The sequence below is a fragment of the Mustelus asterias genome, chromosome 9, assembly GCF_964213995.1.
Source record: "Mustelus asterias chromosome 9, sMusAst1.hap1.1, whole genome shotgun sequence".
NCBI classification, from domain to species: Eukaryota; Metazoa; Chordata; class Chondrichthyes; order Carcharhiniformes; family Triakidae; genus Mustelus; species Mustelus asterias.
The window spans coordinates 6,918,329-6,943,985 of NC_135809.1; the positions used below are offsets into that span (position 1 = coordinate 6,918,329).

Below are 25,657 nucleotides of genomic sequence, written 5' to 3' on the forward strand. Positions count from 1 at the left end.
ATACAGCAGGATATAGATCAGTTGGAGACTTGGGCGGAGAGATGGCAGATGGAATTTAATCCGGACAAATGTGAGGTAATGCATTTTGGAAGATCTAATACAGATAGGAAATATACAGTAAATGGCAGAACCCTTAAGAGTATTGGTAGGCAAAGGGATCTGGGTGTACAGGTACACAGGTCACTGAAAGTGGCAATGCAGGTGGAGAAGGTAGTCAAGAAGGCATACGGCATGCTTGCCTTCATCGGCCGGGGTATTGAGTTTAAAAATTGACAAGTCATGTTGCAGCTTTATAGAACCTTAGTTAGGCCGCACTTGGAATATAGTGTTCAATTCTGGTCGCCACACTACCAGAAGGATGTGGAGGCTTTGGAGAGGGTACAGAAAAGATTCACCAGGAAGTTGCCTGGTAGGGAGGGCATTAACTATGAGGAGAGGTTGGAGAAATTTGGTTTATTCTCACTGGAGCGACGGAGGTTGAGGGGAGACCTGATAGAAGTCTACAGGATTATGAGGGGCATGGACAGAGTGGATAGTCAGAAGCTTTTCCCAGGGTGGAAGAGTCAATTACTAGGGGGCATAGGTTTAAAAGAGATGTACGAGGCAGATTTTTTACACAGAGAGTGGTGGGTGCCTGGAACTTGTTGCCGGGGGAGGTAGTGGAAGCGGATACGGTAGTGACTTTTAAGGGGCGTCTTGACAAGTACATGAATAGGATGGGAATAGAGGGATATGGTCCCCGGAAGGGTAGGGGGTTTTAGTTAAGTCGGGCAGCATGGTCGGTGCAGGCTTGGAGGGCCGAAGGGCCTGTTCCTGTGCTGTAATTTTCTTTGTTCTTTGTTCTGGGTGATCCATCAACAGTGAGTTCCTCCAAAACTCAAATCATGCTTGTGTTTATGATGAAATCCCACAGATTTTATCACAGAGTTAATCGTATTGCAAAGGTTTGGGAGAGAATTTGATTCCTGGAGTTCAGAGAATGTTCCACTGTCTGCAGAATGTCTGCTGTTGTATGTGAATCCGTAAGTGCGCAGCACTGGCTGAACAATGCTGAGTGTGCTCACAGCTACACTAACAATAATCAGATAATCAGTCAAACTCATTTATACTTGCTCACAGTGACATACAAAGGGTCCCATTCTCTGCACACTAAAGGAATATGTCCAAGTCTTGTGCCTTTTTGAATTACCCAGGAGCTTCAGAAGCCTATAGTTGCTTTCTCCATGGCAACATCTCAGCCAAACCAATCAGTATCCTATTCTCCTGTTGTATGAATTGTGATAATTTGAAATTTGATATTCTTCTTTTTGTCCTGATGAGTGCAAGTTGTAAAGCTTCATCAGCATGTCTCTCTTTTCAGCAAGATTCAAGTTCAGAGTATTATATCGCAGAGTTTGAGAGACCCAATTCCTGGCTTAACAGCTGAACTTAGACATCCACCCTCTTCAAGGTGCCAGCAGAGGGTACCATCTGCATGATGCACAGCAGCAACTCACCAAAGCTGCTTCTACAGCACCTTCCAAGAGAATGGAAGAACGAGCAGCGGCAGGTCCCGGCCTAAGTCAGTGGGATCAGTCCCCAGACACTGGCAAGCGAGAATCAGTTCCGAGCCACAACTGGTAGGCTGGGTGCTGGGGAGAAATTGGGATTGTGATGCAGCCTGACTGCTTTATTGAGGGGCTAGGAAGAGCACTCCTGCTTCTCCTGGCCCACAAGCAGTGCCAGTTACCTAGGAGAGCTGACAGCTGCAATCCTGCGTTCTGGAACTTCCTCTCACTCTCTGTTGAATCTAAGGTACTGCACTGATGATGTCATCAAGCTGCGCCGTTAGCATGTTAATGTTGCCCCACTTGCCTTTTGGGGGAGTGGTTTCTGCATTTTAAAATTTGAAAGGAGAGTAGAATCCCAGAATCCCTACAGTGTAGAACGAGGCCATTCAGCCCATTGAGTCTGCACCAACCACAATCCCCCCCCAGGCCCTCCCTATTCCCGTAACCCATCATATTTACCCTGCTAATTCCCTGACACTAGGGTTAATTTAGCATGGCCAATCAACCTAACTCACAGATTTTTGGATTGTGGGGGGAAACCAGAGCACCCAGACGAAACCCACGCAGACACGGGGAGAACGTGCAGACTCCGCACAGACACTGACCCAAGCCGGGAATCGAACCCAGGTCCCTGGCGCTGTGAGGTAGCAGTGCTAACCCACTGTGCCACCGTGCCGCCCTTATTGTTGAATAATGATTTGGAAATATAGCAGTTCCTTGTTCACGTTTGCTGGGTCCAAATCCTCCCTAACAGCAATGTGGGTGTACCTACACCACATGGACTGCAGTTTCAAGAAGGCGGCTCACCACTACCTTCTCAAGGGCAACAAATGCTGTCCCAGCCAGCGACACACACATCCCGCGAACGGATAAGACGGAATAATTATTTTGAACTGAGCTGTTTGTTCTGACATCAGATTGACTGTGAATGCAGCGAGCACATTGTTGGAATGCTTCCAGAGAGAAGCAGGTTTTTGATTGGAGAGCAGTAAAGGGATATGGGGCTTGATGACGGTGGGATGTAAATGATCTGAGTGAATCCTCTGCACACATCAAAACTGCACGGCCAGTTTAACCTTTATCATCAATTCCTCATCCGCGAACACATCCCAGTCCGTCTGACAGAGATTCCGGACAGAGCCAACGCAGAAAGTCTACTCTTCAAAGGCCTCTGTACATTCAGAAAGCTTGAAGTACAAATCGTGGAAAGGCAAATCCTGTGTTCCTGGTGTTTATTTGAAGAGTTACCCAGTCATACAAAACTCAACCTTGGCTGAAGAGACAGGCACGTTGCTAAAACTTTTAATTTGCACACATCAGGACAAATGTCATAGCAACCCTATGAAGAAGGCCATTCGGCCCATCAAGTCTGCACCAACCCCTAGGCCCTATTCCCGTAAACGCCACATATTTACCCCGCTAATGCCTCTAACCTATGCATCCCAGAACACTAAGGGGCAATTTAGCACGGCCAATGCACCTAACCCGCACATCTTTGGGACTGTGGGAGGAAACCGGAGCACCCGGAGGAAACCCACGCAGACACGGGGAGAACGTGCAGACTCCACACAGACAGTGACCCAAGCCGGGAATCGAACCCGGGTCCCTGGAGCTGTGAGTCAGCGGTGCTAACCACTGTGCCACCGTGCTGTCCCCAAATGCAAGAGTACCAAATTTCAAAAATTTATACCACTGGACTGAGAAAGTCAGTTGAGTCGTAACGTAGCAGCTGGAAGTGATAGACATGCATACACAGGGATCCGTTCTTTACAGACAAAAATAATATGTCCCAAGCTTTGCACCTTTTTGCGATTTGATTTGATTTATTATTGTCACATGTATTTACATACACTGAAAAGTATTGTTTCTTGTGCGCTATACAAAGCATACCATTCATAGAGAAGGAAAGGAGTGCAGAATGTAGTGTTACAGTCATAGCTAGGGGGCGGCACGGTAGCACAGTGGTTAGCACTGCTGCTTCACAGCTCCAGGGTCCTGGGTTCGATTCCCGGCTCGGGTCACTGTCTGTGTGGAGTTTGCACATTCTCCTCGTGTCTGCGTGGGTTTCCTCCAGGTGCTCCGGTTTCCTCCCACAGTCCAAAGATGTGCAGGTTAGGTTGATTGGCCAGGTTAAAAATTGCCCCTTAGAGTCCTGAGATGCGTAGGTTAGAGGGATGAGCGGGTAAATATGTGGGGGTAGGGCCTGGGTGGGATTGTGGTCAGTGCAGACTCGATGGGCCGAATGGCCTCCTTCTGCACTGTAGGGTTTCTATGTTTCTAGAGAAAGATCAACTTAATGCAAGGTAGGTCCATTCAAAAGTCTGACAGCAGCAGGGAAGAAGCTGTTCTTGAGTCAGTTGGTACGTGACCTCAGACTTTTGTATCTTTTTCTCGAAGGAAGGTGGAAGAGACAATGTCCGGGGTGCGTGGGGTCCTTAATTATGCTGGCTGCTTTTCCGAGGCAGCGGGAAGTGGAGACAGAGTCAATGGGTGGGAGGCTGGTTTGTGTGATTTTTGAATTACCTGCGTGCTTGGGGAGCCTATAGTTCCCCAGTGTTTCTTCTGAGGCAACACCTGGGCCAATCAGAACCTCCTTGCCTACCAATCAGGACCCTTTTTTCCTGTTGCATGTTTTTGTTTAAATCAGTTTGGGATTAAATGACATTTTGAAAGTGTTTATTTTTAGACTGCTCATACAATTCAACGCTGAACCACTCACCAAACTCTGAGGCTGCGACTCAGAGTCTGTGCACAGAGTCCTATTCTAGCCCATTCACACTGGGTGGAATGGATTAAAATCAGCGTTTACAATTTTTTGAATCAGCTTAAATTCATCGATTCCGATATCTGGTTTCTAGGTAATTTTGAGCTGGTGACTTTGCTGCTGGACCGAGGGGCAGAGCCAATGATTGGGACAATGTGCCGGAACGGTTTCTCCATTACTCCACACGGCGACATGAGCGCATACAGCCAGGCTGCTGCACACGGACACAGGTAACCGGGGGTTACCGCGCCTCACTGAGGGGGGGTGGGAGCAGGTGGGTTTGGTGGAGTCCAGGGCTGAGGGTGTCACCATTGGGGTTGGTTCAGCTTGTTGTATAGTTCAGGGGTTTGTGGGTGGGGTCTCTCCCCGTCATCTCTCTCTCTTTCTCCCTCGAGCCTGATCTATTTTTTTTCCATATTCTGCCTGTTTAGGAATGTGTTTCGGAAGCTGCTGACACATTCGGAGAAGGAAACCAGGAACGTTCTGTCGCTGGAGGAGATTCTGGCTGAGGGAACGGATCCCACAGGGACCTCCACTCCCACGAGCTCCAATCGCAACAACAAGGCCCGGCTGAACGTCCTGAGGGAAGCCATTTATCACAGCTCAGAACACGGATATGTGGATATCACCATGGACATCAGAGGCTTTGGTTAGTGTGTGTGTGTGTGTCTCCCTCCCGCTCTGCCCCTTGTCTGTTCCTCTCTCCCTCTTCTGTGTGTCTCTCTCTCTCTCTCATTCTGTATCCTTCTTTCTTTCTCTCTCTTTTGCACTCAGTCTGCCTGTGCGGGTGTCTCTCTTTCTCTCTCTCACTCTCTATCCTTCTTTCTCTCTCTCTATCCTTCTTTCTCTCTCTGTCTCTCACTCTGTATCCTTCTTTCCCTCGCTCTTGTGCGCTCTCAGTCTAACTGTGTGAGTGTCTCTCTTTCTCTCTGTCTCTCACTCTCTATCCTTCTTTCTCTCTCTCTCTATCCTTCTTTCTCTCTGTCTATCATTCTGTATCCTTCTTTCTTTCTCTCTCTCGCGCTGTCTCAGTCTGCCAGTGTGGGTGTCTCTCTTTCTCTCTCCCTCTCCTTTCTCTCTCTCTCTCACTCTGTATCCTTCATTCTTTCCCTCTCTCATGCGCTGTCTCAGTCTGCCTGTGTGGGTGTCTTTCTCTCTCATAGGAACTAGGAGCAGGAGGAGGCCATCCGGTCCCTCGAGTCTGCTCTGCCATTCAGTAAGATCATGGCTGATCTTTTTGTGGACTCAGCTCCACTTACTGGCCCGCTCACCATAACCCTTAATTCCTTCACTGTTCAAAAATTTATCTATCCTTGCCTTAAAAACATTCAATGAGGTAGCCTCAACTGCTTCACTGGGCAGGGAATTCCACAGATTCACAACCCTTTGTGTGAAGAAGTTCCTCCTCAACTCAGTCCTAAATCTGCTTCCCCTTATTTTGAGGCTATGCCCCCTAGTTCTAGTTTCACCTGCCAGTGGAAACAACTTCCCTGCTTCTATCTTATCTATTCCCTTCATAATCTTATATGTTTCTATAAGATCTCCTCTCATTCTTCTGAATTCCAATGAGTGTAGCCCCAGTCTCCTCAGTCTTTCCTCATAAGTCAACCCTCTCAACCCTGGAATCAACCTCGTGAATCTCCTCTGCACCCCCTCCAGTGCCAGTATATCCTTTCTCAAGTAAGAAGACCAAAACTGTACACAGTACTCCAGGTGTGGCCTCACTAGCACCTTATACAGCTGCAACATAACCTCACTGTTTTTAAACTCTATCCCTCTAGCAATGAAGAACAAAATTCCATTTGCCATCTTAATTACCTGCTGCACCTGCAAACCAATTCCTTGAGATTCCTGCACAAGGACACCCAGGTCCCTCTGCACAGCAGCATGCTGCAATTTTTTACCATTTAAATAATAGTCCATTTTGCTGTTATTCCTACCAAAATGGATGACCTCACATTTACCAACATTGTACTCCATCTGCCAGAGCCTCACCCGCTCACTTAGACGATCTATATCCCTTTGCAGACTTTCAGCGTCCTCTGCACACTTTGCTCTGCCACCTACCTTAGTGCCATCTGCGAATTGTGACACACTACACTTGGTCCTCAACTCCAAATCATCCATGTAAATCGTAAACAATTGCGGTCCCAACACTGATCCCTGAGGCACACCACTAGTCACTGATCGCCAACCAGAAAAACACCCATTTACCCCCATTCTTTGCTTCCTGTTAGTTTAACCAATCCTCTATCCATGCTAATACATTACCCGTAACACCGTGCACCTTTATCTTATGTAGCAGTCTTTGGTGCGGCACCTTGTCAGATGCCTTCTGGAAATCCAAATACACCACATCCACAGGTTCCCCATTGTCCACTGCACATGTAATGTTCTCAAAGAATTATGAATAATGTTCTCTCCCTCTCAACCCTTCTTTCTCTCTCTGTCTCTCACTCTGTATCCTTATTTTCCTCTCTCTCATGCACTGTCTCAGTCTGCCTGTGTGGGTGTCTCTCTTTCTCTCTTCTCTCTATTCTCTGGTGCTGTGAGGCAGCAGTACTAAACACTGTGCCACCGTGCTACCCTTATTTTGAGAACTGCTGTTGCTGGTGGGACAGAGTTCTGGTGACCTGGGCCTTCTGGATTATATTTCACCAAACTGTTTGCAAATGTGGCGGGAAAAGCCAGCAGTGCTGCAGGCAAGCTTACCCCACTTTCCCGCCCAAGACCGCACTTACCGGAAAGTGGCAAAATTCTGCCCGGTGTGATTCTTCCTCAGAGCTGTCTCACATGTTGTCAGGTGAAAATACATTTAGAAAAGATGATTTTTCCTCACGTTTAGAATCATAGAATTCCTACAGTGCAGAAGGAGGCCATTTGGCCCATCGAGTCTGCACTGACCACAATCCCCGTAACCCCATGCATTTACCCGAGCTAATCCCCCTGACACTAGGGTCAATTTAGCATGGCCAATCGACCTAACTTGCACATCTTTGGACTGTGGGAGGGAACCGGAGCACCCGGAGGAAACGCACGCAGACACGGGGAGAACGTGCAAACTCCACCCAGACAGTCATCCAAGGCTGGAATTGAACCCGGGTCCCTGGCGCTGTGAGGCAGCAGTGCTAACCACTGTTCCACCCTGTCGCCCTAGTGAGAAGTGAACCCCCCCCCCCAACATCCAGGTGGGGTCCAGCTGGTGAAAGGTGGTGTCTGGTCCTGTAATCTGTCCTGTAATGCGTTGCGAGTATGTGTAACATTGCCTTTGTCACACAGGCGTTCCGTGGAACCTGCACTCGTGGTTGCTGTCCCTGAACACAGCTTTCATCCAACACCGGAGACTCATCATCCAGTGCTTACTGAAAGAGTTTGTCACTATCAAGGAGGAAGAGTACAGCGAGCAGCTCCTTCTGCAGGGTCTACCGCTCATGTTTCAGATCCTGAGAGCCAGCAAGGTAGTGTGTGAGTCATTCATTCACAAATCCGCAATCGGATATAAACCTTACCAAGACATGCTTTAAACTAACAAAGTATAAATACATTTCTATCACTCCTTTCCCAATTTGACAGTCAGAGGGAAGTCAGCAAGAGGTACATGGTGAGAGACTGTGGGAAATAGAAACAAGGAATCTTGTAGCACCGGAGGATGTGCTTCCTGCATCTGTTCTTCGATAACTGTCCCAATAGTTCCACAAGCAAAAACAGCAAACGCTGGAAATACTCAGCAGGTCTGGCAGCATCTGTGACGGGAGTAACAGAGTTAACGTTTTGTGTCGAATTGGACTCTCCATCAGAATAAATTAAAACTCAAAACAAAAGCAGAAACTTTAATCACACATGGCTTTCTTTAGGCTGATGCCAGGAGTCTCTCCCAGATCCTGCGTCTGTCCCTGAAGGCTGCGTCTGTCCCAGATCCTGCCTCTGTCCCAGATCCCGTGTCTGTCCGGGGAGACCGCGTGAATCTGTCCGGGGAGACTGTGTCTGTTCAATTGAGTTTGTGTTTTTATATGCCCTGTTTGCTGTTTATGAGCAGATCTCCCACTCACCTGACGAAGGAGCAGCGCTCCGAAAGCTAGTGGCATTTGCTACCAAATAAACCTGTTGGACTTTAACCTGGTGTTGTTAGACTCCTTACTCTGTTCACAAAGCCAGGCCAGCTCGAGCAGTTCCAAGGGGGGGAGTCACATTGGTCTCGAAACGGTAATTCTGTTTCTCCACAGATGCTGGCAGACCCGCTGAGCTTTTCCAGCATTTTTTTGTTTCAAGTTTCCAGCAGCCAGATTATTTTGCTTTTAGTCAGTTCCACAGATGGATTGGAGTTTTGTATGGGAAACACATTAATAAAGACAAAACTATTTAAGACATTTCAACGTGCGGAGGGATTGCTTTCTTTTTAAAAGTGTTTGAAGAATAAATATATTCTTAAACATGAGTGTTTTAAAACCGTGGGTATTGCCAGATCGGGCGCCAATGCAGGTGATTGAGCGCGGGGGTGAGGGGGAGTGGGACCTGCTGTGCGTTAGGACATGGGCAGCAGAGTTTTGGATCAGCTGAATATTGAAGAGGGTGGAGGGCTGGGCAGAACAGCAGTGGAGTAGCCAAGTCGAGAAGTAGCAGAGGAATGGATAAGCGATTCAGCGACAGATGAACTGAGAGAGAGAAGAGACAGGAAATGTTATGGAGTTAGAAGGAGCCAGTTCTGGTGATTTAGTAACTGATATTGTGCTGATGGATTCCTCCTCTTAAAGTGTGGCCAGTGGTCAGATTTCAATATCGGGATAATGATAAGTACATCTTGCAGTCAGTCTGAAATGTGCACAGTCTCTCTGCTTTAATCTGTCTCTCCAATTTCAGAATGAAGCAATCAGTCAGCAGTTGGCAGGGATCTTTGTCCAGTGCTACGGCCCCTACCCGATTCCCAAGTATACAGAAATCAAACGGAAACAGATTTCTCGCCTAGGTATGTGCTCTGAGTTTGCTGTGATTTAACCCTGTGTTTTGTGCTGTTGTAGTTTAACCCTGTGTGGGGGGGGGGGGGGGGGGGCGATCTTACTGGCTCGTCAGGCTGGTCGACAGGCAAGGTGAGGCAGTATGATCGGGCCACAGGTGTAAAATCGGGTGTACGTCCGGTTTTTCGCCTCTTGTGATGTTATTGACCCTGCTTTGCCGGCGAAATCAGCTCCGTGCGCAGAAAGGGGACAAAGCTGATTTCAACATTCATTTGAATGTGATTAGTGAATCCGGACGCTATCGGCTGGACACACTCCTTACCTGCTCGTCAGTTGAGGTCCTCACAGGCGAGCATCACATAGGATCCCCACAAATGGGGACCAGACATGATGGCCTTATCGATGGGAACTGAGGCCATTGAAGACCCCCGGGTGGTTGGGGGCAGGGCTCGGCAATGTGTACAGTACACTGGGAGATCGGGGCACCTGCGCAATGGCTCCCCTAGAGCTCAGCAGCTGGCTTCACCAGAGAGAGTAGGCTCTGCTCTACCCCAACTGGCGAGAATCGCATCCTGCCTCATTTTTTTTCTAAGTGCCATATGATTGAGACTGGGAACCCACCCAAAATATCAGTGCGATTCTCCCCTGTTTTCAGGCTCATTCAGCATTTAGAATTCTTTTGGTAAGATTGCCCCCGTTTTGTGTTGTAACTTAACCCTGTGTCATTTGATCCTGCGTTTTCTGGTGCTGTAATTTGATCCTGCATTTTGTGCTGTAATTTAATCTTGCGTTTTGCTTGATTCCAGATCCTCACTTTCTGAATAACAAGGAGATGTCCGACGTTACGTTTCTGGTGGAAGGGAAACCATTTTATGGTCACAGAGTGTTACTGTTCACTGCCTCACCAAGGTAAACCCCTCGGCTTAAAGCCATGGTGGAGCGAGTGTGCGGGGTGGAAGGATGTTTCATGTACGTGTGGACCATCAGTACCCAAGGTTCCTGAACATCAACAACAATTGTCCGGACAACGGGCCGAAGGGCCGCTTTCCGCGTTGGAAAACCTTTATGACTCTGTGGCCGGAATTCTCCAGCCCCACCGCCAGTGAGGACGGAGAATTTGGCGCTCAGCCAAATCTCCATTCACTGCAGCGGGACCAGAGAATGCCGCCGGTGTGGGCTCTGGTTCCCGGTGAGCAGGGGGTCTGGTTCCCGGTGAGCAGGGGGTCTGGTTCCCGGTGAGCAGGGGGTCGGATTCCTGGTAAGCAGGGGGGCAGGACACTATTTGACCCTGACATCGCGGGATCGCGGCCACAATCTAACTAAAATTTTAATCGTATTAACAGCGTGTTTTGTGGTGGCAGCTCGCTATTGGCTGGCAGTGGGGTCTTGCAGTCCCTCTGCCAGTTCACACCCTCTGCCACTGGGGAACCCGTGACAGTGGGGGTCGGGGGGGGTCGCCAGCAGCGGAATCAGAAGATCCTGCCAGAGGGAATAGCCGGTGAATCCCGTTAGGAGCCGTGTGTGTGTGTCTGTGTGTGTGGTGTGCGCGCGAGCGTGCGTTAGCCTTCTTGTCAGTTACTGTCCATGGAACTAATCGCTGTACTTAACTCAGTCTTCTCTGTGTCTTTAGGTTTAAGATGCTGCTCTCGAGCAGAATGTCCTCAGACAATCCATCCAGTATTTTCATTGAAATTGGCCACATCAAGTACAATATATTTAAGGTAATGGAATCAGCTTTGTACAGGATAGCAGGGCAGGCAGATAGGGAGCTATTATCAGACATGGTTCACTTCAGCTTCCTTATGAATGACAGGGAAGTTAGTATCTTCTGTTCATGGAATCCCTACAGTGCCAAAGGAGGCCATTTGGCCCATCAAGTCTGCACCAACTCTCCGACAGAGCATCTTATCCAGGTCCTATCCCCGTAGCCCCACATATTTACCCTGCTAATCCCCTGACCCTACGCATCTTGGGACACTAAGGGTCAAATTAGGATGGCCAATCAACCTAAGCAGCATGTCTTTTGGACTGTGGGAGGAAACCAGAGCTCCCAGAGGAAACCCACGCAGACATGGGGAGAACGTGTAGACTCCACGCATACAGTGACCCGAGGCTGGAATTGAACCCGGGTCCCTGGCACTGTGAGGCAGCGGTGCTAACCACTGTGCCATCCTTTCACTTCACTGTTTTAATATGTCTTTGTTAATACTGCTGCTCCTCCTCTCACAAGTTCCCCGTCCTTTCTAACAATCGAATAGCCTGGAGTAGTCAGTTCTGAACATGTCTGGCTTGTACCCAGCTTCCTGTACTGACCATCTCATATCCTTTCCACTGCATCTATGCTTCTCATTCGAGTTTTATTCCTTGTGTTGCATGCATCCCACGCACAACTCCTATTTGAGAAACTGTCCCCATCCTGCCCAGATAAGCGTGTATCATTCTCTCACCGTTTCACAGTTACCCTGGAGACCACAGGGTGAATAACATTTACAGTTAAGGAACATAATTGAGCCACATCAGATATTTTAGAATCCTTCCACCAAAGTTTTATTTTGCTGTAATTTTATTTTTATTCTACATTTTAGTCATTGGATGTTAATTATTTTGTAAAGATACACAAGGAAAGGGCATGATTTAATTAAGTACTTAGAGAACTTATAAAGAGAGACTGCTGGAATGCTGGATGTCCGTAGGTATGGAAGCAGAGAAATGTAATGCTGCTTTCTCTACACAAACCTACTATAAGACCATAAGACATAGGAGCGGAAGTAAGGCCATTCGGCCCATCGAGTCCACTCCACCATTCAATCATGGTTGATTTCAACTCCATTTACCCGCTCTCTCCCCATAGCCCTTAATTCCTCGAGAAATCAAGAATTTATCAATTTCTGTCTTGAAGACGCTCAACGTCTCGGCCTCCACAGCCCTCTGTGGCAATGAATTCCACAGACCCACCACTCTCTGGCTGAAGAAATTTCTCCTCATCTCTGTTCTAAAGTGACTCCCTTTTATTCTAAGGCTGTGCCCCCGCGTCCTAGTCTCCCCTGTTAATGGAAACAACTTCCCTACGTCCATCCTATCTAAGCCGTTCATTATCTTGTAAGTTTCTATCAGATCTCCCCTCAACCTCCTAAACTCCAATGAATATAATCCCACGATCCTCAGACGTTCATCGTATGTCAGGCCTACCATTCCTGGGATCATCCGTGTGAATCTCCGCTGGACCCGCTCCAGTGCCAGTATGTCCTTCCTGAGGTGTGGGGCCCAAAATTGCTCACAGTACTCCAAATGGGGCCTAACCAGTGCTTTATAAAGCCTCAGAAGTACATCCCTGCTTTTGTATTCCAAGCCTCTTGAGATCTATCCAGAAAAGAATTTGGGTCTAGTTTCTCCACCTGGCTTAGGATCAGTTTATCATTTTGTTCCTGCTGTTTGTAATTTCTAAATGATTTTCCCCACAGATGGTGATGCAGTATCTTTACTATGGAGGGACGGAGACTCTGCAGATTAGAAACAGCGATATATTGGAGGTGACCTGGAGTTTACACTGATTCAACCCAATTATTCCTTGTTGCCGATATGGTCTCCTGGTCCATGAATTCAGGACCTCTTTTGGAAAATAATTCTGATAATTCCCAATCACTGATCCTCACAGATCCTGGTGTGTTAGGATTTAGAATTGTAGGTCACTCACCCAGTTGGGAGCCCTGCCCAGAACCACACAGCAAATCGGAAATATCAGTGCAGTTGGTACTGGGCTCCGTGGGCTGGGTGTCAGGTGTGAAGGAACCTGGGACAGTAGTTTGGATATCCCCATCTGATGAATTTTGTATGAATATTTGAATGCTCCTGAATAGAGAGATGCCTCGCTGAGGTTTTTGGTCTTGCACTCCTCAGGACAAACACAAGAATACCAAATTTCAAACAAGTTATACTGCAGGAGAAAAGGGCGCTGATTAGTTCCCAAGTCAACAAAAAATATTTCAGTGAGCACTGGGATATCTCCAAGTCAATGTCCTGAAATAGCCCAGAGAAATTCCATCCTTTTAACATTTCCATTGCGTTTTCCGACTGGACAGATTCGACAAGAGCTGGGTTTAAGATGGGGGTGAGGGGAGTTACGGAGGGGAGTTGCTGCGAGGGGTATGGAAAACTGGCAGGATTTGGATTTACCGCTCGCTTTATGTCCTGCCCGGTTCCACTCTCCAATGACTTCAGTAGGAATAGAATGGCGGGCTGCTAATGGGGCAGGTGATCTGATCCAATCAATCAGTTTCCAGCTGTGCAGATCCGATTCCGGTAAACCCCCCCCCCCAAACCCCTCCCCTGATGATTTTCCCTCCAGTTTCTGATTACAGTGCCTGCCTGTAGCCCCGCATGTTCCCTTTATGACAGACATGTGGCCTGTCTGTTTCCTGCACGGCGCATTTTCCATTGCTGTGGGGCCATGCACCCCTGCAGGTTAGAGAGAATGTTGTTTCCCCTCCTGAAGAAACACCCAGCCACAGGAGATCCAGGACCAGCAGATAGGTTCTGTTGTACTGCCATCACTCACAGAACTCCATAGCTTGAGCCAGTCCCTAAACCAACAGTTCGAACAGCCCCTTCCCCATTCTTCTCCCTACTCCTCATCTCCCAGATTCCTTCCTCCTGTAGGAGGGTGTAAATATGATGGAGATAGAGACGTCAGTGGGGGGGGGGGGGTGTAAAGTAAAAGGCCACATTGCTAAAGGTTGCTGTTCACACATTGAGTAAAGTGTGAATCTGGAGTCACTCTTTCCCTTATTCACGAATCCTCACAGCTCCGAAACAGATTCCCTTTTTCCTTCCCCAGACAGCCGTGTAAACCACTTCTTATAAGAATAATCCCCTAATTTCTCCCCAGTCAACCATTCTCATGTACAAACTAAAACACACACTCCATTGTAACAGGATTCCAAAGCTAACACACATGGAGAAGCTCCAACCTCGCGTTGAGGTCCAAAAGTGGAAAGCTTGCTGTAAATACCGAGCAATGATTTTAAGAAACTACTGACTGGAACAACATTCTTTGGGAGAATAGACAGTCCCCAAGATCCGTCTAAACCCCAGCCACACATTGAAACATCTCCCTTTCTCTTTCCTCCCCTTCCCTGCTTTTTCCCTCCCCTCCTTCACCCCCCCCTTCTCCCTTCCTTTTTTTTATTAATCCATGGGACATGGACGTCGCTGGCTGGCCAGCATTTATTGCCCATCCCTAGTTGCCCAAGGGCAGTTGAGAGTCAACCACATTGCTATGGCTCTGGAGTCACATGTAGGCCAGACCAGGTAAGGACGGCAGATTTCCTTCCCTAAAGGACATTAGTGAACCAGATGTGTTTTTCCAACAATCGACGATGGTTTCATGGTCATCAGTAGACTCTTAATTCCAGATGTTTTTTATTGAATTCAAATTCCACCACTTGCCATGGTGGGATTCAAACCCAGAGCATTAGCTGAGTTCCTGGATTAACAGTCTAGCGATAATACCACTTGGCCATCGCCTCCCCCTGCCTCCTACCCTCCTCTACCTTCCCCTCCCAGTTTTGAAAGTTCCGATCGAATCTGCTTCCATTGCCTTTTCAGGCAGCGCCTTCCAGATCACAACAACTCGCTGTGTCACAAAGTCCTCCTCTTCCCTCTGTCCCTTTTGTTAATTTCCTTAAATCAGTGTCTTCTAGTTACTGATCTTCCCGTAAGTGGCAACACTTCCTCCTCCCTCACTCGGTCAGAACCCTTCATGATTTTGAACACCTCAATCAGATCTGCTCTGCTGTAGGGAGAACAGTCACACCTTCTCCAGTCTCTACACATTGACTGAAGTCCCTCATCCCTGCTGCCATTCCAGTAAACCTCCTTTGCACTCTTTGCAAGGCCTTAACATCCTTCCTAAAGTGTCCAGAACTGACCACAATATTCCACCTGGGTATAACCACTGATTTATAGAATGTTGGTCTAACTCCCTGACATGGATATTCTCTTAATAAAGCCCAGAATCCCGGTTATGCATTTCTAGTGGGGAGAAATTATGAGCACACAGCCCAGAAAAATGTGACCTCTCAGTGTGGGTGCTGCCTGTGGGTGTGGGTGCTCTCTGTGGGTGTGTGTGCGTGGATGTGTGTGCGTTTGGGTGCTCTCTGCTGGGAGTGCAGAGTCAGACCTTACTTTCTCTGTCTTGTTTTATTCACACCTGTGACTGTTTATAATCTGAGGCTATTTCCTTCCCAACGTCCAAGTAATGACCAACTCCCTCTGGGTATTTTCCAATCTTGCTGTTGTGGGAAATGTCTCAGTTTATTGATTTGGAATATAATTCAGCCTTTTGCTGTTTCTCTCACTGTGTTCTCTCTCTCTCCTTTCTGTTCCAGTTATTATCAGCAGCGACATTCTTCCAGCTGGAAGCTCTGCAGCGACACTGTGAGGTTCTGTGTGCAAAAATCATCAGTGTCGACAACTGTGTCGAGATGTATAATCATGCCAAGGTGAGGGAAATCCTAAACCTCGTCTCTCTTTCAACCTCTCTATTCCCCTCTCCCACTCTCTCCCCCTCCCTCTCTCCACCCCTTTCCCCTTCTTCTCAACCCCTTCTCTCCTCCCCTCTCTCCCTCCCTCGCTCTCTCTCCCTCCCTCCTCCTCTCTCTCAACCCATTCATAGAATCATAGAATCCCTACAGTGCAGAAGGAGGCCATTTGGCCCATCGAATCTGCACCGACCACAATCCCACCCAGGCCCTATTTCCATAACCCCACATATTTACCCTTCTAATCCCCTGAAACTAGAGTCAATTTAGCATGGCCAATCCACCTGCACATCTTTGGACTGTGGGAGGAAACAGGAGCACTCGGAGGAAACCCACGGGGAGAACGTGCAAACTCCACACAGACAGTGACCCAAACCAGGAATTGAACCTGAGTCCCTGGCGCTGTGAGGCAGCAGTGCTAACCGCTGTGCCACCATGCAGCCCTCTCCTTCCCTCCCTCCCTCTCCAGCCCCTTCTTCTCTCTCTCTCTCGCTTCCCCTCCATCTCTCCCACCTCTCTTTCACCTCTATCATTTCGCTATCTTTCCCTTCCCTTGCTCTCTCCCCCTTCCCTCTCTTTACCACCCTCTCTCTCTCCAACACCTCTCTCTGGAGATGGTGCTGAGGGTGTTGTCAGTGTCCATGTGAAAGCTGACATTGTACTTTTGGAGGGGGTCACTGAGAGGCAGCAAATAGCCAGGCCCAGATGAGGACCCTGTTGGCAGGAGAGTTCACCGTGCGGGAGCAGGAGAGGCCATTCCCGGGGATTCCCTGCCTATGAGGGATAGATCAGAATGGAACTTTAACGGAGGGGTGTTGGAGGAGGTGGTGTGCTGAACTGTGTCAAAGGCTGCAGACAGGTCAAGAGGACGAGGAAGGATAGTTTACTCTGGTCACAGTGGCAGAGGATATTATTTTTGACTTTGGTAAGAGTTGTGGCTGAAATCTGTTTGGAGAGAGGTGTGGGAAAGATGGGCAGAGATGTCAGAAGTGACAACACACACAGGGTCTTTGCAGAGGAACAGGAAGTTGGGGATGGGCTGATAGTTTGCAAAGACAAGAGGTCCCTTATCATTGACCCAGTCACTGACTGTATTTTCTTTGTCTCCCTGCAGTTTGTTGGAGCGTCTCACCTCTCTTCATTCTGTGAAGGATACTTCCTGAAGAACATGGTCTCTCTAATGGAGAACGAAGCTTTTAAACAGTTACTGTACTCCTCCCCGGAGGAGTCACAGGGACAGGATGTACTGTGCGACTTAGAGACTGCACTGACAGCAAGGATCCAGTCAATACATCTATCAACCTCAAAGGGATCCATCGTGTGATGCAGACACAGCCACCTTGATTGGTTTGAGACATTATGGATTAAGCTTTGAATCTGATGAAAATATAATTCATTTCTCTCAGAGGTGTGGGGACGAGCGGCAGAGTAGCAACAGGTTCCATTCCGGCTCTCTGTGCACTGCTTTCTAACTCTGAACAGTCCCAAGTGTTTCTCATTGTCCCATCCAGCTTCTAACCACCAGAGGCAACTTTAATCGTCTCCCGGCAAAACCGGCTTGGTGCTGTGGTGAGGAGACTGGTTGGTGTCTGGCTATGGAGCAGTGGCTGCCTCCACAGAGCCCCGTTGATGGGCAGCTAGAGGGACGGTGATCAGGACAGTGAGGGAACGTTTGACAATCTGGCAGCTTCTGTGGGTCTGGGATAGCGAGGGAGGAGTGAGTATTCAGTAAGTGAATTGTTTCCCCGGAACCCAGAACATCCATCACCCTAACCTCACCCAGCTCGGCACCGAGTGAGGAGATTGGTGGTAATGTCGCTGGGTTAGTAATCTAGAAGCCCAGGCGAATGCTCTGGGGACACGGGTTCAAATCCCATCACGGCAGCTGGTGGAATTTGAATTCAATTAATTAATAAATCTGGAATATAAAGCTAGATTCAGTAATGGTGACCAGGAAACTATCAATTATAGTTATAACTATCAAACAAACCCATCTGGTTCACTCATGTCCTTTAGGGAAGGAAATCTGCTGTCCTTACCCAGTCTGGCCTACATGTGACTCCAGAGCCACAGCAATGTGGTTGACTTTCAACTACCCTTCAAGGGCAACTAGGGATGGGCAATAAATGCTGGCCAGCCAGCAACGCCCATGTCCCCCGAATGAATAAAAAAACTCCACAAAACTATCATCAATTGTAAAAAAAAAACCCATCTGGTTTACTCATGTCCCTTTAGGGAAGGAAATCTGCCGTCCTTACCCGGTCTGGCCTACATGTGACTCCAGAGCCACAGCAATGTGGTTGATTCTCAGCTGCCCTCTGAAATGGCCGAGCGAGACACTCAGTTCAGGGGCAATTAAGGATGGGCAATAAATCCCATGAAACGATAAAGAAAAAAGCCATACCCTCAGTTCTTGATTCAGAGCGCTCTGGAGCTGGGCTGTTGAACTGATAGTTGCGGACTTATCGACTTACTTGGGTTATTTTATCAATTCCACCTCGAGAGTGGAGAGCCCCAACAACTTTACCCGGACTCGAGACATCTTTTGTAAATCCAGCAGATGGAGCCAGTGACTGGATCTGGTAATAGAGCGGGATTGGAGCTCCAGGATCTGTATAATAAAAACACATCGATATATTTCTTTAATATTCCTTATATAACAATTTGTGATGTTACTAAATTATTTTAGCTGCGACCAGACTGCAGGAGTTTGAAAATGGACAATTGTAAAGACTGTGGAGAGGGCTTGATGCAGAGAGACACCAAACAATAGCTACTTGTAAACTCTGTGACTTAACATCACCCCGTTCAAGGCTGGTGCGATTTTACTCTCTGATGTTCCAAACAAGACGTCTCCTCCCCAGCTTTGATGATTATTTATTTGTTCATACTGCAGCAACCAGCAGTGCCCAGGAAGTGAGAATATTTTAATTGATTTTAAATTATGGATTGTATTTTAGATTAGCAAAGTGAATGTTTTTCTATAAAAGATGGTTTAAAAATGCTCACTGAGTTTCAGCTAAACCTGTTGTGAATAATGTGCAAGTCACCTGACGGAACGGAATGGATAAGCTCGGTATCACACAGCCCGGGGAGAGAAACTCTGGGAGAGAGGCTGGGTCTGAGATAGAGGGCTGCCTCTCTGCGACCAGGGGTCACTGTACAGTGATCAGGAGCAGGAATCCTGGCTGATTTGCCCTCTCTAACTCAGGGGTCACTGGACAGTGATCAGGTGCAGGAGCCCTGGCTGATTTCCCATCTCTCTAACCCAGGGGTCACTGGACAGTGAGCAGGAGCAGGAACCCTGGCTGATTTTCCCTCTCTCTCTAACCCAGGGATCACTGTACAGTGATCAGGAGCCCTGGCTGATTTCCCCTCTCTCTAACCCAGGGATCACTGTACAGTGATCAGGAGCAAGAATCCTGGCTGATTTCCCCTCTCTCTAACCCAGGGATCACTGTACAGTGATCAGGAGCAAGAATCCTGGCTGATTTCCCCTCTCTCTAACCCAGGGGTCACTGGACAGTGATCAGGAACTGGATCAAGAACAGAGAATGCTGGAAAACCTCAGCAGGTCTGGCAGCATCCCTACACTCTACAGAGTTAACGTTTCCAGTCCTTTGGATTTTTCATCGTAATTGAAGGGAGAATGTGTTCGATTTTAAAGATGTGAGGGATTGCAACAAAAAGTAGCAACTTTAAGAATAAAAGTCAGATGGCCTGGGGGGGAGCACCTTGCATCTATGGGATATTTTAAAAAAGAACATAAGAAATAGGAGCAGGAGTAGGCCATCTAGCCCCTCGAGCCTGCCCCGCCATTCAATAAGATCATGGCTGATCTGATAGTGGTTTAGTTCCACTTACCCGCCCGCTCCCCATAACCCTTAATTCCCTTATTGATCAGAAATCTATCTACCTGTAACTTAAACATATTTAAAAAGGGTTTAAGATGGAGGAGAAAGGTCACAGTCTAAAGTTGGTAAACTCAACGTTGAGTCCTGAGGACTGAAATGTGCCCAACTGGAAGATGAGATGCTGCTCTTGCAGTTTGCTTTGGGCTTGACTGGAACATTGCAGCAGGCCAAGGATGGACATGTGGACTTGAGAACAAGATGTTGGGTTAAAATGGCAAGCGACAGGGAGGTTGGGGGTCATGCTTCTGAACTGAGCAAAAGAGTTCTGCAAAGCAGTCAAGTTTACATTTATTTAAGTCTCCAGAATGTAAAGGAGACCACACTGGGAGTAGAGAATACAATAGACCAAATTGAAGGAGGTGCAAGTGGAACTTCGGTTCACCTGAAAGGTGTGTTTGGGGTCTTGAATTGTGAGGAGGGGGGAGGTGTAGGAGCAGGTGTTGCACCTTCTGTAATTGCAAAGGGAAGGTGCCACGGGAAGGGGATGGGGAGCTGCGTGTGATGGAGGAATGGACCAGGATGTCACGGAGAGAGTGGTCCCTGTGAAATGCTGACGGGGGAGTGAGAGGAAGGGGCGAGGGCATGATGGTGGCATCATGTTGGAATTCGCGGAAATGGCAACGGATGATCCTTTGAATGTGGAGGCTTGTAGGGTGGAAAGTGAGGATAAGGGGAACCTTATCCTGGTTCTGGGAGGGAGAGAGGGGAAGGGACGAGGGCAGAGGAGTAGGATCCCTTGCTGATTTCCCACTTTCAAGTTAATTTTTAGCTTTGACCCGAGTTACCGTCACCTGGATGCAGTAATCCTCTATAATCAGGACTGGGACTGTTTTACTGTCAATAGGGAATGTAACTGAATTTGAAGCAAATATCCTTAACTTTCAGCTAATAGGGAGTTTTCAGAGATGCATAATTGATCAGAATTCCCAATTAGGAATTGGCCAAAGCTCCAATTTTTTATTTCTATTCACTTCCCATGATCCAGGGAAAAATTCAGATTCTTGTAGATTCTGGCATGGACTGAAATGGGCTGAATGGCCTCTCTGTGCCATAATGACTCTACGGAATTACTCCATTATTTGTATAATTACAGGCATTAACTTCTCAACAATTATGTAGCAACTGAGCAAAGGTTCCTTACGTTGTAGCTCAGTTGGTAACATTCTTGTATCTGAGACAGGTTGTGGTTTCGAACCCGACTAGAGACTCCTGAGCATGGAATTGAGGCGGATATGCCAGTGCAGTGCTGGGGGGTGCTGCACTGTCAGAGGTGCCACTTTGTCGATGAGATTATTAAACTGAGGCCCCATCATATATAAGAGGTGGTGTTTCATCTGTTGCTTCTGTCCTTCTAAGTGGTAGAGGGAGTAGCTGTCAAAAAAGCCATTGGCAAGTTGCCACAGTGCATCTCGAAGACAGCACCTTCCAAACCCACGGTCTCTAACATCCAGAAGGACAAAGGCAGCAGACACATGGGAACACCACCACCTGGAAGTTCCCCTCCAAGTCACTCACGATCCTAACTTGGAAATATATCACTATTCCCTCACTGTCATTCGGTCAAAATCCTGGAATTCCCTCCCTAACAGCACTGTGGGCGTACCTACAGCACATAGACAGCAGCAGTTTATGAGTGTGGCTGATCACTACCTTCTCAAGGGCAGTTAAGGATGGGAAAAAATGTTGGCCTAATTAGGGACACCCCACATCCCAGGAACAATTTTTTTAAAATGTTGTGACTATGTGTTGGTGGTGGAGAGTAAATGTTTGTGGATGGGGTGCCAATCAAACGGGCACCCCTTCGATGGTGTCGAGCTTCTTGAGTGTTTGATTTGATTTATTATTGTCACATGTATTAACATACAGTGAAAAGTATTGTTTCTTGCGCGCTACACAGACAAAACATACTGTTCATAGAGAAGGAAAGGAGAGGGGACAGAATGTAGTGTCACAGTCATAGCTAGGGTGCAGAGAAAAATCAACTTAATGCAAGGTAGGTCCATTCAAAAGTCTGACAGCAGCAGGGAAGAAGCTGTTCTTGAGTCGGTTGGTACGTGACCTCAGACTTTTGTATCTTTTTCCCGACGGAAAAAGGTGGAAGAGAGAATGTCCGGGGTGCGTGGGGTCCTTAATTGGAGCTGCAGTTATCCAGACAAGTGGAGAATATTCCATTCACACTCCTGACTTGTGCCTTGTAGATGGTAGACAGGCTTTGGGGAGTCAGAAGGTGAGTTACCGCAGAATTCCCAGCCTCTGACTTGCTCTGGTAGCCATAGTATTTATATGATGAGTCCAGTTGACCATCTGGTCAATGGTAACCCCCCCGCCCCGGATGTTGATAGTGGTGATGATTCAGTGATGGTAATGCCATTGAATGTCATGGGGAGACCCTCTCTTGTTGAAGCTGGTCTTTGCCTGGCACTTATGTGGCACAAATGTTACTTGCCACTTGTCAGCCCAGGTCTTGCTGCATTTGAACATGGACTGTTTCAGTATCTGAGGAGTCGTGAATGGTGCTGAACATTGTGCAGTCAGCAGCGAATCCCATTTCTGATCTTATGATGGAGGCAAGGTCATTGATGAAGCATCTGGATCTAGGACACTGCCCTGAGGAACTTATTCACTTCACCTCTTACTCCAATCCGGGTCACAGGGAGTCGGAGCCTCTCCTAGTCACTGGGCATTAGGCAGGATATGCCCAGGATGGGGTATCAGTCCATCACAGGGCACACACACACAAATTAAGGGGCAATTTATCATGGCTAATCCACCTAACCAGCATGTCTTTGGACTGTGGGAGGAAACTGGAGCTCCCAGAGGAAACTCACATGGACACAGGAAAATGTGCAAACTCCACACAATGACTTGAAGCTGGAATTGAACCCGGGACCCTGGAGCTGAGAGGCAGCAGTGCTAACCACTGTGCCACCATGCTTCCCTTACTGAGGAACTCCTTCAGCAATGTCCTGCGATGTAGACAATTAACCTCCAACAACCACAACCGTCATCCTTTGTGCTAGATGTTACTCAAAGAAACAGAGTGTTTTCCGGTTGATTCCCATTGAATCGGTTTGCTAGGGCTCCTCGATGCCACTCTTGGTCAAATGCTGGCTTGATGTCAAGGGCAGGCACTCTCAGCTTACCTCTGACATTCAGCTCTTTTGTCCATGTTTGAACCAAGGCTTTAATGAGGTCACAAGCTGAGCAGGTTATTGCTAAGTAAGTGCCACTTGATAGCACCAATGATTTTGCTATCAATCGAGAGCATTGGTGAGCAGATTATTGCCGTGCGTATTTTATCAAAGTCTTTTGTGATAGACTTAGATCAGAACCCCATTGTCCCAGTCTTGAACAAACTCCCCTGTTGTCTGACCTGCTCATTGATCTTATTGCTTCAAGTCCAGTGAATAGCTCCTCACCTTAAAGTTTAGAGTTTATTTATTAGTGTCACAAGTAGGCTTACATTAACACTGCAATGAAGTTACTGTGAGAATCCCCTAATCGCCACACTCTGGTGCCCGCCTGTTCAGGTCAATGCACCCAACCAGCACGTCTTTCAGACTGAGGGAGGAAACCGGAGCACCCGGAGGAAACCCATGCAGACACGGCGAGAACGTGCAGACTCAATGAACCCCTTTCCTAGATGTAATGACCAACAGGAATTTCTATTTGTACAACTTTTACACAGCAGAATGTCGCTTCACAGGAGCCACAAAGAAATATTGGGTCAGATGAGGCAGAAGCCTGGTGAAAAGGTAGGTTTTAAGGAGCATCTTAAAGGAGGAAAAAGAGCTGGAAGGATGTAGGGAGGAAATTACATATGAATATGGAGGAGTAGGCCATTCAGCCCCTCAAACCTGCTCTGCCATTTAATAAGATCATGGCTGATCTGATGGTAACCTTAAATCTGCATCTCACCTACCCCCGATAACTCCTTTGCTTACTAAGAATCAAGAGTTTAGGGTTCAAGCAGCTGAATGCAAAGCCGCCAATGAGTGAGATTAAAATCTGGAATGCTGAAGAGGTCAGAATTGAAGCAGTGCTGATCCCAGGAGGTAGTAAGGCTAAGGAGGGTACAGGGATAGAGAGGGAAAAGGCCATGGAGGGATTTGGAAATAAGTATGAGATTGACAGGAGGGCTATTCAGAGGGCTGTTTAAAACACAGGACGGCACGATAGCACAGTGGTTAGCACTGCTGCTTCACAGCTCCAGGGTCCCGGGTTCGATTCCCGGCTCGGGTCACTGTCTGTGTGGAGTTTGCACATTCTCCTCGTGTCTGCGTGGGTTTCCTCCGGGTGCTCCGGTTTCCTCCCACAGTCCAAAGATGTGCGGGTCAGGTTGATTGGCCAGGTTAAAAATTGCCCCTTAGAATCCTGAGATGCGTAGGTTAGAGGGATTAGCGGGTAAATATGTGGGGGTAGGGCCTAGGTGGGATTGTGGTCGGTGCAGACTCGATGGGCCGAATGGCCTCCTTCTGCACTGTAGGGTTTCTATGATTCTATGATTAACACAGCAGGAGGCCATTCAGCCCATCGAGTCCATGTAGTAATTCAGCCAAACACCAGTTTCCCATCTCCAACATGCTGTATTGTACCAACGGCCTGCAGCTTATAGTCAGGCAGTCTTCACCTCGGGGGTCTACGCCCTGGTCTGGATAAGGTTCAGGGTTTAAATACCCCACAGGCTGATTCATACTGCACGATCCTCCGCTCACTCAATCAGGGAGCTCGTACTCCATAAAGCGCACGGGGAGATCTGTCGGTGATCCCCGGCGGCCTTTGTGATTGTCGTAACACAGTAAGAAGTCTCACAACACCAGGTTAAAGTCCAACGGGTTTATCTGGTAGCAAAAGCCACTAGCTTTCGGAGCGCTGCTCCTTCGTCAGGTGAGTGGGAGTTCTGTTCACAAACAGGGCATACAGAGAGACACAAACTCAATTTACAGAATAATGGTTGGAATGCGAGTCTTTACAGGTAATCAAGTCTTAAAGGTACAGACAATGTGAGTGGAGAGAGGGTTAAACACAGGTTAAAGAGATGTGTATCGTCTCCACTCACCTGATGAAGGAGCAGCGCTCCGAAAGCTTGTGTGGCTTTTGCTACCAAATAAACCTGTCAGACCTTCACCCCAGTCCAACCCCGGCATCTCCACATCAGTGTAACACAGACAGGACTATATTCAATGATGGTTGGTTCCCGGGGAAGAGAATCCCGGGCTTTCTGAGGGAAAGGCCTTTCCCCCTCATCTCCATCTGGGAGGTGGCGGATGGTGAAGCGGAGCTGCCCGGGTTTGAACTCTCCCCCTGAGGGGAACATTCTCTCAGTGTCTCCCCGGCCGCGGCTGATCAGAGAGCCCGCGCCACGGTACAGACACCGGCTCCGAGCCGCTCTGCCGCCACAACCGCGCTCAGAAAGATTGTCTCCTCAGGATAAACATCACTCCCACACCGCGGCCTCCAAACACAGAACCGCGCAGGCCCGGGGCGGGGCCTGATGTTGGGGGTGGGGCCTAGATCCGGGGGCGGGGCCTAGTGCTGGAGGCGGGGCCCGGAGCTGGGAGCGGGGCCTGGTGCTGGGAGCGGGGCCTGGTGCTGGGGGCGGGGCCTGGTGCTGGGGGCGGGGCCCGGAGCTGGGGGCGAGGCCTGGTGCTGGGGGCAGGGCCCACGGGGATCGGATCAGTGCCTCGGAGCCGGGGGCGGGGCCTACGCCTGACGGGAGGAAGGGGCGGAGCGAAGGCGGGACTGGCCAAGAGACGGGCCAAGAACCTGGAGACGGGGGCGGGGCCTGACACAGGGACGGGCTCTGGAGCCGGGGGCGGGGTCTGGAGCTGGGGGCGGGGTCTGGTGCCGGAGCGCGGGGCTTCCAGCCAAGGGGCGGGAATATGCGTCGGGGTCGTGGCCCTGCGCTGGGGTCGAGGTCTGGAGTGGAGGCAGTGCC

General features: G+C 48.5%; 1 protein-coding gene and 1 long non-coding RNA gene across 2 annotated transcripts in view; one reads left to right on the top strand and one right to left on the bottom strand.

Moving 5' to 3' along the window:
• The window catches only part of btbd11b (BTB (POZ) domain containing 11b), a 135,029-nt gene extending 116,219 nt beyond the window's left edge, over window positions 1-18,810 (top strand). The window contains exons 9-17 of the mRNA XM_078219592.1: window positions 4,409-4,544; window positions 4,746-4,963; window positions 7,594-7,772; window positions 9,172-9,277; window positions 10,073-10,175; window positions 10,897-10,987; window positions 12,728-12,796; window positions 15,653-15,766; window positions 16,920-18,810. Of these exons, the coding sequence (XP_078075718.1) occupies window positions 4,409-4,544; window positions 4,746-4,963; window positions 7,594-7,772; window positions 9,172-9,277; window positions 10,073-10,175; window positions 10,897-10,987; window positions 12,728-12,796; window positions 15,653-15,766; window positions 16,920-17,129 (1,226 nt within the window). The 3' untranslated portion in view covers window positions 17,130-18,810. The remainder of the gene's footprint in view (window positions 1-4,408; window positions 4,545-4,745; window positions 4,964-7,593; window positions 7,773-9,171; window positions 9,278-10,072; window positions 10,176-10,896; window positions 10,988-12,727; window positions 12,797-15,652; window positions 15,767-16,919) is intronic.
• On the bottom strand, window positions 7,247-25,166 carry LOC144498455 (uncharacterized). The gene is made up of 3 exons (XR_013498702.1): window positions 24,779-25,166; window positions 18,280-18,416; window positions 7,247-8,057 (listed from the first exon to the last, which is right to left on the bottom strand). It is a non-coding gene; the product is annotated as an uncharacterized LOC144498455 (long non-coding RNA).
• Window positions 25,167-25,657: the final 491 nt, after the last annotated feature.